The sequence below is a fragment of the Schistocerca nitens genome, chromosome 7 (assembly GCF_023898315.1).
Source record: "Schistocerca nitens isolate TAMUIC-IGC-003100 chromosome 7, iqSchNite1.1, whole genome shotgun sequence".
NCBI classification, from domain to species: domain Eukaryota; kingdom Metazoa; phylum Arthropoda; class Insecta; order Orthoptera; family Acrididae; genus Schistocerca; species Schistocerca nitens.
Window position 1 is genome coordinate 429317907 of NC_064620.1, and position 20161 is coordinate 429338067.

General features: G+C 41.2%; 1 protein-coding gene across 1 annotated transcript in view; it reads right to left on the bottom strand.

Annotated features, from left to right (window-relative positions):
• Window positions 1-20161, bottom strand: part of LOC126195147 (cadherin-23-like) — a 460891-nt gene that overhangs the window by 163313 nt on the left and 277417 nt on the right. Inside the window, exons 20-21 of the mRNA XM_049933652.1 lie at window positions 8789-8986; window positions 2755-2880 (exon numbers count right to left, since the gene is read on the bottom strand). Coding sequence (XP_049789609.1) covers window positions 2755-2880; window positions 8789-8986 — 324 coding nt within the window. The remainder of the gene's footprint in view (window positions 1-2754; window positions 2881-8788; window positions 8987-20161) is intronic.

Sequence of the window (20161 nt, forward strand, 5' to 3'; positions counted from 1 at the left end):
GCCAAAAGTAGTGTATTGAGGAGAAAACCAATGTAAAGGTACTTGAAAGAAAAAGGAATTTTAGAGCTCAACATCCCACTGATAACTGTATCATTAGAGATGAGCAAAGGGTTAAATGGGACAAGGATATGGAAGAAAACTAGCCATGCTCTATCCAAAGGAACAATTCCAGCATTCACAATATGTAAGTTAGGGAAACCACAGAAAATTGAGATTGGCTCATGGGGATTTGAACTCAAGTCCTCTCAGATAAAAGTACAGTGATTGTAACACCTCACTCAGTAAGGATACTATAGTTTCACAGCCAGCAATGTAGATATTTGCTCACGTATCACATTTCTGTCAAATTACGATTCATGAGGAATATAGCACAAGACATACAATCACACTACTCATACCAGAGTATGTCTCAAAAACAAACCAAATCTTCTTTCTGTGAATCAAAATTTGTTTTGTCCTTTCCCTTTGCAATGGATTACTTCCATATCTGCATGATTACTCTATAATTCACACTTAAGTGTTTGACTATTTCTCAACCATTCCATTCTCAAATAGGATGTCAGAAAAATGAAGTCCTAAATCTTTCAATGTGAGCTCCTATTTTATCATTTATCCTATTTAATCATGGTAATAATTTCTCCCTGTGTTGGTGGAAATCAATAAAATGTTTTCATTTGGAGAAAGAAATCAGTATTGAAATTTCATAAAAAGATCTCACCACAATGAAAAAAGACTTTGTATTAATGATTGACATCCCAACTTGCTCATCACATCTTTGACACTCTCTCACCTATTTAATACAAAACAAGCTGCCATTCTTTGAGCTTTTTCAATGTCCTCTGTCAATTCTATCTGGTAAGGAGCAGATACTGTGCACCAATACTAAGGAAGCAGATGGACAAGTGTATTGTGGGCAGTCTCTTTAGAAGATTTGTTGCACCTCAAAAGTGTTCTGCCAATAAAACACAATCTTTTGTTCACTTTCCTCACAACATTTACTATTTGATGATTCCATTTTAAGTTGTTCATAATTGCAATCCCTAGGTTTTTAGTTGAAATGGCAGCCTTTGATTTTGTATCATTTATCATGTAATTGGAATTTTGTGGATTCCCTTTACTACTGATGTGGAGGATCTCACACTTTTTATTGTTCATGGTCAATCACCAATTTTCACACAATGCAGATGCATTATCTAATTTTTTCATAAGTATTTTTTTATCTTTTGGTGACTTTACTAGAAGGCATGCAGTCAAATTAAGTCGGATGATGCTGAGGGAATTAGATTAGGAAATGAGACACTTAAAGTAGTAAAGGAGTTTCACTATTTGGGGAGAAAAATAACTGATGATGGTCAAAGTAGAGAAGATATAAAATGTAGAATGGCAATGGCAATGAAAGAATTTCTGAAGAAGAGAAATTTGTTAACATCGAGTATAGATTTAAGTGTCAGGAAGTCGTTTCTGAAAGTATTTGTATGGAGTGTAGCCATGTATGGAAGTGAAACATGGACGATAAATAGTTTGGACAAGAATAGAATAGAAGCTTTCGAAATGCGGTGCTACAGAAGAATGCTGAGGATTAGAGGCATAGATCACATAACTAATGAGGAGGTATTGAATAGAATTGGGGAGAAAAGAAGTTTGTGGCACAACTTGACAAGAAGAAGGGACCGGTTGGTAGGACATGTTCTGAGGCATCAAGGGATCACAAATTTAGCATTGGAGGGCAGCGTGGAGGGTAAAAATCATAGAGGGAGACCAAGATATGAATACACTAAGCAGATTCAGAAGGATGCAGGTTGCAGTTAGTACTGGGAGATGAAGAAGCTTGCACAGGATAGGGTAGCATGGAGAGCTGCATCAAACCAGTCTCAGGACTGAAGAACACAACAACAACAACTAGTTGGCAAAGAGCTCAAGAGTGCTTAAACACTCATTCTATACACCCACTCTACCTGTTTTATACATATCATGACACCAGTTTCATAAAATTAATAATTACACCTGATGAATGTCCTATTATGTTGGCAGTTTTGTTTATTAGAGAGGCCTAACTCCTTCTAAGCCATTACACACATTTCTTCGGCAATAGACAGAGGCATTTCATGGGTCAGTATAGTATTTACTGTTCCATGTTACTCACTGATGTCTCTTCCCAATAAAAGTACAATGACTTGTTTAAATTTGGCCCCATTCCAGGGGGCAGCAGCTGTGAGTTCACACCACTTTCCACCAATGAAACAAATTTTGTTGATTCCCATGTCATACTGTGACTTGAAAAATGAATACTTGTCTTGCTTTGCATATTCCTAGGAACTCATAATTTAACTTAAAAGCATCATATGAGGAAGTAAATAAGTAGTTGGCTTTAAAATTTAAATTTCTCTGACTATATTTTCCAGGTAACCTTTTTCAATTGCTGCTATATGCTGTTTCTCCTTGATGAACCTAACTTCCACTCCTGGTAATAGTTTGAGTAGGTGCCAATATGATTTGGGTTTTGTGTTAAACTGCCTGGTTGATGAAGTTCATGTGATAGACAAAGGTGATGACATACCACATCTAAAAGGACTATAAGCAAAACAATGTACTGTTTGACTTTATACGTTGTGATGACATTGCTTTAGTGTGATGTGCATCTGCAGTGTTGTGTGTGGGACAATTTATCCCTGCAAAAGAGAAAATTACTGATTTAAATTCTCACATCAATTACAATTACTCAAATGTTGCAAAGTTGCTTTTACCAACACCTACTTCTCTTAAGCGAATGGTGTCTCCATCTTCTGGGTAGACAAAGGAAGGTTTATGGTTATTTACATCTTTAACACAAAAGGTGTAGGTGATATTGCCAGTCAGAGGTGGTGACCCAAGATCAACTGCCTGAAAGAAAGGAAAAAAGCAGCATTTAATAATAATATGTCATAAATCTGATTTAAGTGCAACACACTAGAACGTATGAACGGGTAGAATATTAGAGTGATAGCAGGAATTATATTACAGAAAAATACATTAGCCTTCAGAAATCCTTTAATTAATTCCTAAATTCCTAACTTCCATTATATATGCTGTGATAGGTTGTCCATCTCTCTCTCTCTCTCTCTCTCTCTCTCTCTCTCTCTCTCTCTCTCTCTCTCATACTTGTTTGTACATTTGGACAACATCTGTACAATGTTTATTGTCTACAGTGGGATGAACAAAATACAAGGGTTATTCAGAAAATAGGGAAAGTTTTGGCATTAAAAAAATCTAACTACAATAAGTACATTTTATTATATACATCTGAAACAGTGACTGACATATCACTTTTCCACATAGTCACCAAACACACTGAGGCACTTATCATAGTGATCGAAAAGATTTAAAATACCTTCATCTTAAAATTCTGCCACCTGAGACTTCAGCCAGTGAGTCATGCCCACCTGGAGTTCTGCATCATCATCAAAGTGCTGTGTTGCAAGTCAGTTCTTCATCTTGGGAAACAAGTGGAAGTTGCATGGTGCAAGATCAGGGCTGTAGGGCAGATGAGGGAAAATTTCCCATTTGAATGAATTAAGGAGTTCTTTAGTGTGGTTTGCCATGTGAGCTCAGGCATTTCTGTGCAAAAACAAAATTTTGGACATCAGCTTTCCTTGGTGTTTGTTTTGAACTGCTCTTCTAAGGCTGTGCAACGTTTGACAGTACCAGGCAGAATTTATGGTTGCTTGCCTATCCCAAAACACTGTCGCCATCAACTTCCTTGCTGACAAGGTTTGCAAACATTTTGCTGGTTTTTGGGGGGACCTTGTGTGCCCCCACTTCATGGACTGTAATTTTGTCTCACAATTGACATGTTTCACCCAAGTCTCATCACCGGTTACGATTCAATCCAGTAATGAATCACCATGTTTGTGGTAGGCCTCCAGAAATGTCAACGTTGCCCCATTTTGCTGTTCAAAGTCCATGAAAGTAGTGGAAAAGAAAGCAAAGCTCCATTATTGTTAAGCAATGGTTTTCATGAATCATTTCACCAACTTTAGCGACAAGTTCATCAGTCACAATTCTCGGGCATCCACCCTTCTCTTCATCATGAATGTTGGTTCGCAAATTTTTAAAGTGAATGCACCATTTCTGGATGGAACATTCACTCATTATGTTGTTTCTGTACACTTTGCACAGTTCACGATAAATTTCTATGGGTTTTAGGTTTATTGCCAACAAAAACAATATCACAGACTGCACCTCACAATTGGCAGGATTTTCGATTGCAGAGCACATTTCAACTGTGAATATTAGAAAAACAGATGCAAGGAGACATTCCCGCTGTTATGGATGGATGCCAACTGAGCTGCCGAGGATGCACATACCAAAATATACATGATCGGCATGTGCCTAGTGGCGTCAGATGGAAACATTCCCTACTTTCTAATAAGCCTTAGCAAATAAAGACCTGTTGATTAGAATGAATGCAAAACTTAGCATAAAATAAGGGTTAATGATAAATGAAGCTAAGACAAAGTGATGAACAGTATTGGTAACCAATCAAAGTATTGTATAAACATTCTCAAACTGCTTGCTTTGTCAATTCAGGACAAAACCTCAAGCTTGCAGTGACTGTCTTCATCAGAAGTAACTGATTGTTTAAAGTACTGCTGTGGTGGCCTAATATAGCCAATAGTCGGCTTCTGATTGGTCAGTAATTATGCAATGCTTTCGTAGTTGGTGTCAACGTCTGCACTGATTATTATTATTATTCTCGAGTTAGAAACATACAGGTACTGATGGTGCCACCACTCCAATATTAGTGTCGATATTGCAGTGAATCTCTCTGTCTCTTCTCTTCATTGAAAGCTGGCTTCCATATACTGCTAAGATTATATTCACTGTCCTGGTTGAAATTCTTCTTGTACATTCTTAGTTCTACAGCCTCTTTAACTAAAGAGTCCCAGTATGTAGGAGCCTAGGACAAAACTTCTGTTCTGTCAAAAAGTATTTTGTGTTTGTTTATGAGGCTGTGCTCAGCAACTGCAGATTTCTCTAGTTTTTGACTTTTTTTGTGTGCCACTGACATTCTGCACAGCAGTTGGAAATGGTGTGTATGAACTGACCAATGTAACTGCTTCCACACTCACAAGGGATGTTATAAATCCCAGGAATCCTCAGGTTGAGACTGTCCTTAATAAGGCATAACATTTCCTTTATCTTCTTAGCAAGTCAGAAAAAAGGTCTTATATCACATCTTCCCAGGACTCTGCCTATTTTACTTTATGTAGCACACAGAAAGGAAGAAATACAATTACTCATCATGCAAATGATCAGCATTTTTCACATTTCTTTTTCATGGAGCACACTTACTCCATACCATGTGAATCATAGCCATTCTTTTGGAACATGTACTTCAGATGATTAATCTCAGAATCCAAGTGGTTCTCAACAAATGCAGTTTTTGGTCTGTGTACCATTGTATTTAAAACTGCTCCCTTATGGACTGGACTATCAAAATTCTGGGTACTAAGATATAAAACAGTGTGTGTAGCTTTGCAGTACAGTGAGTGGCCAATACCTCCATCTGACTTTTGTTGTAATAAAACATCTAAAAATGGTAGCCTTCTTTCTTTCTCTGTCTTGACTGTGAACTGGAGTTTTGTGCATGCTGTTCATATGTTCAAGGAAGTGCTCAAGAGCTTCTAAGCCTAGTGACTTGACCATAAATGTGTTGTCACTATAATGATAACATGAAGATGGATGAAGGGCAGCCAAATTTAATGAGTATTTCTCAAAATATTTTATAAAAAAAGTAGGTCACTGCTGGAGATAATGGAGAACTCATAGCCATTCCGTCCATCATTTCGTAAAATTTACCAGCATACAGGAAGTAGGTTGTTGTCATATCATGTTGGAACAACATTACTGTTTCAGGAGGAAAATGCTCTGCCAACAGTTTCAGTGTGTCCTCCACAGGAAGTTTTGTAAATAGTGAGAGCTTCAGGCTGACTAAAATATTGTTTGGGATAGTACTAATCTGTTTAATTTTCTCAATGAACATCTGAGAGTTTCTGAAGTGATGTTCACAATGGCCAACTATCAGACTCATTAATATAATTAAATATTTGGTTAATTTGTAGGTAGGAGAATCAATAGTGCTAACAGTTGGTCTCAGTGGAATACCTTCTTTTTTGGTCTTTAGGTGATTCCTAAAGCCTGAAAGGTGTAGGAGCTCAGGCTCTAAAGTATTTCATGATATCCTCTGGTACACCACAGTTCTTCAGGAGCTCCACTGTTTTTCTGCTTTATGACTGAGTAGTGTCCAATTTTAGGAATTTTTACATGCTATCCTAGACAACTGTGCCACTTTTCTGTGATATTAAAAAGCATTAAGAACAACCGTGGCATTTCTATTGCCAGCCAGAAGTACCACAAGATCATCATCTTTTTGCAGCGCACAAAAACACTCTACTTTTGCTCTGCTGAGCTTAGATCTTGGTAGTCTGGCTGGGGCAAAAATGCGACTGACGGTATGTCTTACCTTGATGCACACTGTTTTATATTTTAGTGCCCAGTGTTTTCATCATCCAGTGCAGAAGACAGCAGTTTTAAATACATTGGTGCACAGAGCAAATACTCTTTCTGATGAGGACCACTTGGATTCTGAAATTAATCATCTGAAGTACATGTTCCAAAACAATGGCTATGGTTCAAGTGATATGGAGCCAGCATTCTGCGTGAAAAGGATATATGAAAATGATCAGCATTTACATGATGAGCAATTTTATTTCTGCCTTTCTGTGTGCTACATCCAGTAAAATAGGCAGAGTCCTGGGAAGATGAGATATAAGACCTATTTTCTGACCTCCTAAGAAGATAAAGGAGATGTAATGCCCTGTGAAGGACAATCTGGGCCACAGAACTCCTGGGATTTATAACACCCCTGGTGAGTGTGAAAGCAATTAAATTGGTCAGTCCATCCATACCAATTCAAATTGTTGTTCAGAATGTCAGTGACACATTAAAAATCAAGAACTGGAGAAACCTGCAGTTGCTGCATACGGCCTCACAAAGCAACACAAGATACTGTTTTACAAAACAAAAGTTTTGTCTCAGGCTCCTGCATACTGGGATTCTATAATTAAAGAGGCTCTGGAAATAAGAAGGTGTAAGAAGAACTTCAAACATGACTGCAGATATAATCTTAGCAGTGCATGGAAGCAAGCTCTTGATGCAGAGAAGCAGAGTTCTTCATCACAATGTTGACGCTACTATGGGAGTCGTGGAACAACCAGCACAGACTCAGACACCATCTATGACAGCTGACAGCATTATGTAATTATGCACCAATCAGAAGCTGTCTACGAGGTACACTATGTGATCAAAAGTATCCGGACACCTGGGTGAAAATGACTTACAAGTTCGTGGCACCCACCATCGCTAATGCTAGAATTCGGTGTGGTGTTGGCACCCCCTTAGCCTTGATGACAGCTTCCACTCTCCCAGGCATATGTTCAATCATGTGCTGGAAGGTTTCTTGGGGAATGGCAGCCCATTCTTCATGGAGTACTGCACTGAGGAGAGGTATCTATGTCGGTCGGTGAGGCCTGGCACGAAGTCGGCGATCCAAACATCCCAAAAAGCATTCCTTAAGATTCAGATCAGGTCTTTGTGCAGACCTGTCCATTACAGGGATGTTATCATCACGTAACAACTCTGGCACAGGCCATGCATTATGAACAGTGCTCGATCGTGTTGAAAGATGCAATCGCAATCCCCAAATTGCTCTTCAAAAATGGGAAGGAAGGAGGTGCTTAAAATATCAATGTAGGCCTGTTCTGTGATAGTTTCACGCAAAACAACAATGGGTGCAAGCCCCTCCATGAAAAACATGACCACACCATAACACCACCACCGTCGAATTTTACTGTTGGCACTACACATGCTGGCAGATGATGTTCAGTGGGCATTTTCCATATCCACACCCTGCCATTGGATCGCCATACTGTGTATCATGATTTGTCACTCCACACAACGTTTCTCCACTGTTCAGTTGTACAATGTTTATGATCCTTACACCAAGTGAGTCGTTGTTTGGCATTTACCAGCATGATGTGTGGCTTATGAGCAGCTGCTCGACCATAAAATCCAAGTTTTCTCATCTCCCACCTAACTGTCATAGTACTTACAGTGGATCCTGATGCAGTTTGGAATGCCTGTGAGATGGTCTGGACATATGCCTGCCTATTACACATTACAACCCTTTTCAACTGTCGACGGTCTTTGTCAGTCAAAAGACAAGGTTGGCCTGTACACACTTTTGTGCTATACATGTCCATTCATGTTTCCACTTCACTATCACATCAGAAACAGTGGACCTAGGATGTTTAGGAGTGTGGAAATCTCGCATACAGATGCATGACACAAGTGACACTCAATCACCTGAGCACGTTTGAAGTCCATGAGTTCTGCGGAGTGCCCCATTCTGCTCTCTCACGATGTCTAATGACTACTGAGGTTGGTGATATGGAGCACTTGGCAGTAGGTGGTAGCACAATGTACCTATATACTTGTGATCACATAGTGTACATAAGGCCACTGCAGCAGCAGCTTAGACAGTCAGTTGTTCCTGATGAAGACAATTGAAGTATTCGAGTGAAGTTTTGAGGTTTTTGAATAAACTGAATTGGCAAGAAATCTGAGAATATTTTATACAATAATGCCATCATGAAAGACTTCATTCTCTATCAATGTACTGATGTCATAAGAAAAAACACGAACAATATGTAACACTCACCAGCAGTTACCTATGCTTGAATAAACTTACCTTGAATAACACCTCATACTCGCCCCACAAGTCTAAGAGGTCAACAGCAGCTGTCACTATTCCAGAGTCCTCATCAACAGTGAAAAGTGCTGGTTCTTCCCCTGTACTTATATCTGTGATGGATACGATGGAGTAGGATACAGTTCCATTTTCCCCGGCATCAGTATCTAACGCTTTTACTTCTCCAATATTTTGATCCTATGAAGAAATCAGAGCACACATTGGGTGTCAAATTAAATTACATTATTTTTACAAGATTTCTAAAAATTTGTCTGAGCTGATTTTACACTATCTCACACTGTGAAATTACTGATAACATGTAGAAGTCAACACTGTAGGAAAAGATAAATTGCTGCTTACCATAAAGATGACATGTTAAGTTGCAGGCAGACAGAGTTAAAAGACACTTCACATGAGGTTTCAGCTACAGCCTTCATCAGAAAAGGTTAAAGAAACACACACCATTCATTCGCACAAGCAAACACACCTCACGTACACATGAGCGTCAACTCTGGCAGCTTGGGCTGCAGAAGTCAGTTTGTTGTAATATTAAATGATAAGTTTAAGTTTTCCAAATACCTTTCAAGCAGAGATAAATTACTATCTCACTGTGAAACAAGAATAATTTTTACAAAGAATGCAGGCTCCAAATTGAGCCTGTCTCTTGTCATTTATCATATAATGGAAAATAACCAGTTTCTCATGCATTTGTAAATTGCTGTAATTTAGACTATATCAGCAGATTGTAAATGATATGTAGGAAATGCAATTAATTTGTTTGTTATTGTCTCAGGTGCCTGAGCGTTCTGCAAATATACACTTGCCAAATGGGAGCAAGGTGGTCAGCCACTATAAATACTAACTTAACATTCACAGACACTTAAGAGAATAAAAGCAATCATAAAATCACTGGACTACCCAGGAATATGAGTGAGGTGTTACCTGATTTAAAATGTATTAAAAATTCTTAATATGCCATATTTTGGAAGAATAAGTAATGTACATGAAGCTAGTGCTGTCAGCATTATTGATTGTGGTATGCATGATTTCAATAAAGAGAAATAATTGCCAATTCTGCCTCACACATCTACTGCTTGTTGCAAGATGAGACCATCTTTATTGGAAAGCATATAACATTTTTCTGATGATTATTGTAAGTTGGTCTGTTAATGAGCTGGACAACACCATCTTGTGCTGATGTTAGGAAAAAATACTTCAAACCATTATGACACAGTATGGGAGCAACAAGGTATTACATGACATCTGAAAGCTGCTTTATGTGAAAAAATGTATTCCCAATACTAACAAAGAGATAGAGGGGCTGGCCAGTACTTACCTCAGCTCAGTACAGCTGATAGATACACAAAAAACAGAACCAAAAATTTACGTTCCTAGCTTTCGGAACAAATGTTCCTTCATCAGGGTGGAGAGAGGGGAAAGAAAGGGAAGAAGGGAAAGTAGATTCAGTTACTCACAACCCAGGTTATGAAGCAACAGGGAAAGGAAAACAGGGAGGGTAGCAAGGATGGAGGCATGGTTGTCAGAGGGAAGCCAAAGATATTCCACTGTAAGTACTGTGCCAGCTTCAAACCAAAGAGGATGCATACAGAAGTAAAGAGATATATAATATAAAGATAAACACAACTATGTAGGATGAAAAGATGCATGAATGGGTAAAGAGGAAAGGGAAAGAGGAGAAGACTGAAGAGTAAATGGGAGTGAGGTTGTTTAATGTAGGTTCAGTCCAGGGGGATGGCGGGATGAAAGGACGTGTTGGAGTGCAAGTTCCCATCTCCGCAGTTCAGAGGGACTGGTGTTGGGTGGGAGAAGCCAAATGGCACATACAGTGTAGCAGGCTCCTAGGTCCCTAGAATTATGCTGGAGGACATGCTCCGCTACTGGGTATTGGACATCTCCTAGGTGGACACTTCGTGTGTGTCCGTTCATGCGCTCAGCCAGTTTAGTTGTTGTAATAACCGATGTAAAAGGCTATGCAGTGCAGGCATGTCAGTTGATAAATGACATGTGTAGTTTCACATGTGGCCCTGCCTTGAATTGTATATGTTTTACCGGTAGCGTTGCTGGAGTAGGTAGGTGTGGGGGGATGCATGGGGCAGGTTTTGCAGCGGGGTCAGTTACAGGAGTAGGAACCGCTGGATAGAGAAGGTAGTCTGGGAATATTGTAGGGTTTAACAAGGATATTACGGAGGTTAGGGGGGCGACAAAAGGCAACTCTGGGTGGTGTGGGGAGAATTTTGTCAAGGGATGATCTCATTTCAGGGGTTGACTTGAGAAAGTCCTATCCCTGGCGGAGTAATTTGTTGATGTTTTCGAGGCCAGGATAATATTGGGGGATGCTTCTGTGTGGGATGCTTCTGTGTGGTCTGGGGATAGGAACATTGTTGTTGGACAGGGAGGAATGTATTGCTCGGGAGATCTGTTTGTGGGCAAGGTCTGCAGGAGAGTTGCGGGAGAGGAAAGCACTGGTTAGCTTATTGGTGTAATTGTTGAGGGATTCGTCACTGGAGCAGATACATTTGCCACGAATACCTAGGCTGTACAGCCTTGTCTTACACCCTTCTTAAAACGAGCACTTCGTTCTTGATTGTCCACTCTTATTATTCCCTCTTGGTAGTTGTACATATTGTATATGACCCGTCTCTCCCTATAGCTTACCCTTACTTTTTTCAGGATCTCGAACAGCTTGCACCATTTTATATTCTCGGACGCTTTTTCCAGGTCGACAAATCCTATGAAAGTGTCTTGATTTTTCTTTAGCCTTGCTTCCATTATTAGCCGTAATGTCAGAATTGCCTCTCTCGTCCCTTTACTTTTCCTAAAGCCAAACTGATCGTCACCTAGCGCATTCTCAATTTTCTTTTCCATTCTTCTGTATATTATTCTTGTAAGCAGCTTCGATGCATGAGCTGCTAAGCTGATTGTGTGATAATTCTCGCAGTTGTCAGCTCTTGCCGTCTTCGGAAAGTCTGAAAGTCAGATGGTATGTCGCCAGACTCATATATTCTACACACCAATGTGAATAGTCGTTTTGTTGCCACTTCCCCCAATGATTTTAGAAATTCTGATGGAATGTTATCTATCCCTTCTGCCTTATTTGACCGTAAGTCCTCCATAGCTCTTTTAAATTCCGATTCTAATATTGGATCCCCTATCTCTTCTAAATCGACTCCTGTTTCTTCTTCTATCACATCCGCCAAATCTTCACCCTCATAGAGGCTTTCAATGTATTCTTTTCACCTATCTGCTCTCTCCTCTGCATTTAACAATGGAATTCCCGTTGCACTCTTAATGTTACCACCGTTGCTTTTAATGTCACCAAAGGTTGTTTTGACTTTCCTGTATGCTGAGTCTGTCCTTCCGACAATCATATCTTTTTCGATGTCTTCACATTTTTCCTACAGCCATTTCGTCTTAGCTTCCCTGCACTTCCTATTTATTTCATTCCTCAGCGACTTGTATTTCTGTATTCCTGATTTTCCCGGAACATGTTTGTACTTCCTCCTTTCATCAATCAACTGAAGTATTTCTTCTGTTACCCATGGTTTCTTCGCAGCTACCTTCTTTGTACCTATGTTTTCCTTCCCAACTTCTGTGATGGCCCTTTTTAGAGATGTCCATTCCTCTTCAACTGTACTGCCTACTGCGCTATTCCTTATTGCTGTATCTATAGCGTTAGAGAACTTCAAACGTACCTCGTCATTCCTTAGTATTTCCGTATCCCACTTCTTTGCGTATTGATTCTTCCTGACTAATGTCTTGAACTTCAGCCTACTCTTCATCACTACTACATTGTGATCTGAGTCTATATCTGCTCCTGGGTACGCCTTACAATCCCGTATCTGATTTTGGAATCTCTGTCTGACCATGATGTAATCTAATTGAAATCTTCCCGTACCTCCCGGCCTTTTCCAAGTATACCTCCTCCTCTTGTGATTCGTGAACAGGGTATTCGCTATTACTAGCTGAAACTTGTTACAGAACTCAATTAGTCTTTCTCCTCGTTCATTCCTTGTCCCAAGCCCATATTCTCCTGTAACCTTTTCTTCTACTCCTTCCCCTACAACTGCATTCCAGTCGCCCATGACCATTAGATTTTCGTCCCCCTTTACATACTGCATTACCCTTTCAATATCCTCATACACTTTCTCTATCTGTTCATCTTCAGCTTGCGACGTCGGCATGTATACCTGAACTATCGTTGTCGGTGTTGGTCTGCTGTCGATTCTGATTAGAACAACCTGGTCACTGAACCACACCCTCTGCCCTACCTTCCTATTCATAGCGAATCCTACACCTGTTATACCATTTTCTGCTGCTGTTGATATTACCTGATACTCATCTGACCAGAAATCCTTGTCTTCCTTCCACTTCACTTCACTGACCCCTACTATATCTAGATTGAGCCTTTGCATTTCCCTTTTCAGATTTTCTAGTTTCCCTACCACGTTCAAGCTTCTGACATTCCACGCCCCGACTCATAGAACGTTATCCTTTCGTAGATTATTCAATCTTTTTCTCATGGTAACCTCCCCCTTGGCAGTCCCCTCCCGGAGATCCGAATGGGGGACTATTCCGGAATCTTTTGCCAATGGACTTCTTCAATTACAGGCCACATGTCCTGTGGATACACGTTACATATCTTTAATGCAGTGATTTCCATTGCCTTCTGCATCCTCATGTCGTTGATCATTGCTGATTCTTCCGCCTTTAGGGGCAATTTCCGACCCCTAGGACAAGAGAGTGCCTTGAACCTCTATCCGCTCCTCCGCCCTCTTTGACAAGGCCGTTGGCAGAATGAGGCTAATTTCTTATGCCGGAAGTCTTCGGCCGCCAATGCTGATTATTTATCAAAATTTAGGCAGTGGCAGGGATCGAACCCGGGACCGAAGACGTTTTGATTATGAATCAAAGACGCTACCCCTAGACCACGGGTGATCCTTGCTACCCTCCCTGTTTTCCTTTCCCTGTTGCTTCATAACCTGGGTTGTGAGTAACTGAATCTACTTTCCCTTCTTCCCTTTCTTTCCCCTCTCTCCTACCTGATGAAGGAACATTTGTTCCGAAAGCTAGGAACGTAAATTTTCGGTTCTGTTTTTTGTGTATCTGTCGGCTGTACTGAGCTGAGGTAAGTACTGGCCAGCCCCACTATCTCTTTGTTAGTATTTGTTTCACATCTTTATATGAGATTTTCCATTAATCATTTAAAATGTATTCCCATTCCATTTGCCACTGAGATGTTGTGGGAGACATACGTCTTCACCAAGTGTTTCCTGAGGCTGGATGCCTGATTTACCAGGCCCCGTATTTATGCCTGGGTGATGCCTGCAGTTTCATCTGCAGGTACCACCAAGGTATAAATCTGGGACTCAGTCAGCGAACAGCCAGTCTAACCTGTCAAAGACATCATTCTGGTGTCGAAATGTCACGTTGGGAAAAGAACAGAGCACTGGCAGAACACCTGATGTCAATGAGATGAAAACGAGTCACTGTAAAAGTCTAAGAGATTACAATAAAGCACCTATTTTATATGTAACAACGAAAATAATCTGTTATTGACAATTACTTACAAAATTATTTAATGGATAGATAAAAAATTTACTCACCAAGAGGCACTAGAACACTCACATAAAAGACAGTTGTGATTGGCAAGCTTTCAGAATCAGTGGCTCCTTCTTCAGGCAGAAGGGTTGAAGGAGAAGGAAGAGGTGTGAAGGAAAGGGACTGGAGAAGTCTAGGAAAAGAGGTAGATATCAGGAAGGTCTCTCAGAACTGCGGGTGATGGTAGGCCTAAGTGACATGTGTCATTTCACGGATTGCTCTCCCTTTAATAGTATATGTTTTGCCAGTTACAGGGCTGTTATAGGTGGTGGTAGGAGTGTGAATAGGACAAGTCTTGCAGCAGGGATGGTCACAATGGTAGGAGACGTAGAGTACGGAGATGGGTGTAAAATGTACATAGGATCTGACAAGAATATTGCAGAGATGTGGAGGGCAACGGAAAGCTATTCTCAGTGTAACTAAACTAACTCCTCCCAAACATGCCATGAAGGCCCAACGGTACTGATTAGTTGTCATGTCATCCTCAGCTCATAGGCGTCACTGGATGTGGATATGGAGGGGCATTTGCTCAGCACCTCACTCTTCTGGCCATATGTCAGTTTCCGAGACTGGAGCTGCTACTTTTCAACAAATAGCTCCTCAGTTTGCTTCACAAGGGCTGAGTGCATCTCACTTGCCAACAGTGCTCAGCAGACCGGATAGTTACCCATCCAAGTGCTAACCCAGCCTAACAGCGCTTAACTTTGGTGATCTGACAGGAACTGGTGTTACCACTGTGGCAAGACCATTGGCCTATTATAGGTGTGGTGGGCAAAATTTCAGACAGAATGGATCTCATTTCAAGGTATGATTTTAGGAAGTCATGGCCCTGTCAAAGTAGCTGATTAACACATTCCAGACCAGGGTGATACTGAGTCACCAATGGTGTGCTCCGAAGCTGTTTTGTGGAGTGATCAGCAGTACCAGGATTGTATGTGATGGCCCAGGAATTCTGCTTTTTAACTAGGCTGGTGGGTAACTACATGCAGTGAAGGCTGAGTTGAGAACGGTGGTGTATTGCTGTAAAGCGTCTGCATCCAAACAAATACATTTGCCTTGGATGCCAAAGCTGTATGTGAGGGAACATTTGAAGTGGGAAGGATGGCACCTGTCAAAATGTAAGTACTGTTGTTTGTTGGTAGGTTTAATGTGGTCGGAAGTGTGTAGCTGGCCTTCAGTGAGGACGAGATCAACATCAAGGAAAGAGGCATCGGATTTGGAATAGGACCATGTGAAATTTAATTGGGAGCCGGTATTCCAGGAATTTTATCAGGTCGGCCTCACCATGAGTCTATATGGTAAAGATGTCATCAATATATATGTAAACCAAACAAGGGACTGAAGACTTATGGATCCCAGGAAAGTCACCTCCAAGCGACCCATTAAAAGGTTGGCATAGGAAGGAGCCACCCTAGTTCCCATGGCCATACGCCTGATCTGTTTATATGTCTGCCCTTCAAAGTTGAAGTAGTAGTTGTTAAGTATAAAACTGATTAAGGTGTGTTGGAAGGATGTCATAGGTTTGGAATCAGGTGGGCACTGACTGAGGAAATGTTCAGCAACAGACAGGCCATGTATGTGGGGGATGTTGGTATAGAGGGAGGTGGCATCAGTGGTGATAGGATAGGTGAATGGTGGGAGATGATCTAGGAAATGGTTGGTACCTTTGATGTAGGAGGGGAGTCTTTGTACCATGGGTTGCAGGTGTTGATCAACTAAGGCAGATATACGTTTGATGGGTGCTTTGAAGCCAGCAACTATAGGATGGCCAGGATGAGTGGGTTTGTGGATCTTAGGAAGAAGGTAAAAGGTGGGGGTATGTGGTTTGGGTTGGGTGAGAAGTTCTATGCATTGAGGTGTTAGTCCTTGTGAGGGGCCTGAGGTTTTAAGAAGGGACTGCAGATCAGTTTGAATCACAGGGATGGGATCTTAATGGCAGACACTCTATGGAGAGGTGTCAGACAGCTGGCATAGATCTTCACAAACTTACTCCTTTCGGTCAAGTACTACAGTGGTATATCCTTTGTCTGCTGTGAGGCTAATGATGGAGTCACCAGATTTTAGGGAATGCAGATGCTGGAGTTCTGCAGAGGACAGATTAGGGTAATGTTGTAGGGACCTGAGGAAGCATTGTGAGGCAATCCCAAGAATCATTCACAACAGTACAGTGTACTTAACCTCTATCTAAAGCACTCTCCCCTCTCGAATTGCCTGTGTTATATAAGGGTCTCACTTTCAGCCCTAAACCTGCATTTGATCATGCTGCTTTGGTGAAGGACCTTCACACATAATATCCATTGGAAATATCACTTTGCAACCGAACCCCAAAACCTTTCCTACAGCAAAACTGACATTAAACCCTGTCTTGAACAGTTCAGACCATGACTCCAACTTCATTCACCACCACTACCTCAAAATCATCCATTCCAAGCCTTCCAAGAATTCCTCACAACCCTTCCTCCGGTCCCTACAACATACCCTAACCTGTGCTGGGAAAAAAAAAATAATAATAATACACTTGGAAAGGCAACATCAATTTTTATCAGATGACAGCATATGCCACCTGGGGAATAGAAGATGTACTGATAATGCTTTCACTGTCATCTGCAAACAGATAATGTACTGCCATAGGTTCCAGAGCGCTATCTGTGTGTAGCCTTTAGTAGGGAATGCTCAAGCCAGAAGGGTCATTGTAGTGCAAATGTGTGAAGAAAGCAGGCAACCATGCCATGGAGACACATTGTGCTTCCTGGAGCCAACTGAGGGAGTCTGAAAGGGGTCAAATTGTGGCCTTCTGAGGGGTGGTTCAAATGGCTCTGAGCACTATGGGACTCAACTGCTGTGGTCATTAGTCCCCTAGAACTTAGAACTACTTAAACCTAACTAACCTAAGGACATCACACACATCCATGCCCGAGGCAGGATTCGAACCTGTGACCGTAGCAGTCGCACGGTTCCGGACTGCGCGCCTAGAACCGCGAGACCACCGCGGCCGGCTCTGAGGGGTGGGTTGATCCTTTCAGAGAACTGCCACGCAAGTTGAATGTGCTGCATCAGTTGTGCATGAGATCGATCAATGAAACATGTAACTAATTAACTAACTAATGGATACTGGTATAGTGGTCATGTGAACATTCTCACTCTTGTAAATAAGGTTCTGGATGTCCATGTGGCACTGACACCAGCCAGGATTGTCGTTTTGTAAGACCAGCAGTGGCAAATTGTACAGCTACCACATCACAGATAAGAGGGCTTGAGAGCCCAGACTTGTCAACATGATTGCAAACCGATTATTAGCAGTGGGACTATGGGCACACACACTTCTGGTCCATCTTCTACTCATGCTTCAGCTTCAATCTGCATGACTCGACTTGTGTCATCAAAGGATCACTTGGAAAATGGAATGGCATGCCTTGGCCTTCAACGATGAAAGTGGATTCTACCTGCATGCAAGTGATGGCCATTTGTGTGTATGACACAGGCCTGGCAAGTGTTGTCTCATAGAGTGCCATCTTCCAAGTCACACGGGCCCCACTGCAGGCCTTATGGTTTAGGGTCTGATAATCTACAGGTCTTGTCCATCTTTTTTGTTTCCTGAGGGGATGATAAGCAGAACTCGGATGGTTTAGAATGTTGTTAGACCTGTTCTTTCAACATTCTTGCAACACAAAGGCGATGTGTTGTTCCAACACGATAAAGCTCTCCCACTCACCACCCATGAAACTGAAAGTGCTCTGCAAGACATGTAGCAACTTCTCTGTCCAGCACGATATCTGGACTTGTCTACAGCCAAGCATGTGTGGGATATGAGGGGATGAGAACTGACTGTGCTACTCATCAACCAATGCCTCTTTCAGATATATATGAGCTTGTAGTGCAGGGGTGGCATAACGTATCCCAGGGCAGTATTCACCAGTCTGTAGTATCAACTGGATGCCAGAGTCATTGCCTGCAATGTCTGTCTTGGAGGCTACACCACATAATAAAATATGTGTTTCAGCATGGGTCAGTACCTCGTCCCTCAGGACCATTTGTACTATTGATATGTAAATGTATTCATTTCCTGTATTCCATAGGCACTGTTGCAACAATAAATCTTCAGTGAACTGGAAACCACTAAAGGAGTGTATTGTATTGTATTGTATGTTAACCGAGGACTTAGAAACGACAGAGAGGCTCTGTCCCCACCGCAGCCGCAGTGGTCCACATCCCCAAGACGACTACTGCAGTCCACTTCATCCCTCTGCCGCCCCACACCAAACCCAGGGTTATTGTGCGGTTTGGCCCCTGGTGGACCCCCCCAGGGAACGTCTCACACCAGGCGAGTGTAATCCCTATGTTTGCAAGGTAGAGTAATGGTGGTGTATGCATATGTGGAGAACTTGTTTGTGCAGCAATCGCTGACATAGTGTAACTGAGGCGGAATAAGGGGAACCAGCCCACATTCGCCAAGGCAGACGGAAAACCGCCTAAAAACCATCCACAGGCTGGCCAGTTCACCGAACCTCAACACAAAGGATTCGTGCCTGGGACCAGGCGCTCCTTCCCACCCGGAAAGTCGTGCGTTAGACCGCACGGCCAACTGGGCGGGCTCTAAACAGGTGTACTAACTTTTTTCCTAGCAGTGCATTTTGGGAAGTTATTTGGAAACATTATCTCATCCTCTTGTAATTTTGAATTGTAATGAAAATCCTGATGTCTTGTTATATTTGTGATTTTGTATCACTGTGTTGTTTGCCAGAGACAGTGAGCAAGAGTAGTCAGAGGAAACTTTCATATATACATTCTACTGTTATAGAAAGAGTGTATTTGGTGTTCTGGCTTGTATGCAGTTAATTCATTTTTTAATCTGTCACTTGTTTTGAATTGTTTTCGTTCTGTGGACTTCCCGTCTGTAATTTTAACATGCTTTTTTTATGGTACTATGGCTAGTACCTTTGGGGCCTGTAACCTGATTTTGAATTTTAACTAAATTGCATATGCCCTCCTGCTTTTGTGCTCTCTTTTGTTGTCGCCACCACATATCAACCCAGTCTCAGCTAGCAGGAGTTAGCAAAAAAAAAAAAAAAAAAAAAAAAAAAAAAAAAAAAAAAAAAAAAAAAAAAAAAAAATCACAAACCTTTTGACAAATAACATATTTGCTTCAGTATTGATCACTAATCTTTAATGTCCTACAATACCTTAGCCATTGTACAACATAAATCAATTGTATATGTGATTTCGTTGTATTTTGTAGTTTTTGTATTACACACTATCTTGTATGAGGGGCAACTGCAGCCATAAGCAGATATCTTGAAAAGCAACCACTTGGCTGCGATTGTAAATAGTTTATTTAACAATCAGTTTCATAGCCTAGAAGCCACATCATCAGGTTAAAAGTGTTAAATTAGAAAAAGCATTTGCTACAGTTGTGGTCGAATTAAAGTTGCAATCAATAGTGACAAAGAGCACATTACTTTTACATGAATCATGACATTAAAGCTGCAACATGGACGGGGCGGAATATTCCTCCTCTATGAATAAACGAGGCAATTAGTGGATCGTCAGATCAGTGGAAAGTGTGGGTCTGTGGTTCCATTAAGTACTTGAGAAACTGTGGACCTATACCTTCCACTTACCTGACGATCCACTAATTGCGCAATTTATTCATAGAGCATTAGGGAAGCTCAAAAAACATCTTTTATCTTGACAAGTAGTGGACTTACAGCAACCATACGGCAAATGTTCATAGAGGCCGCAAGATGTATTGGATAC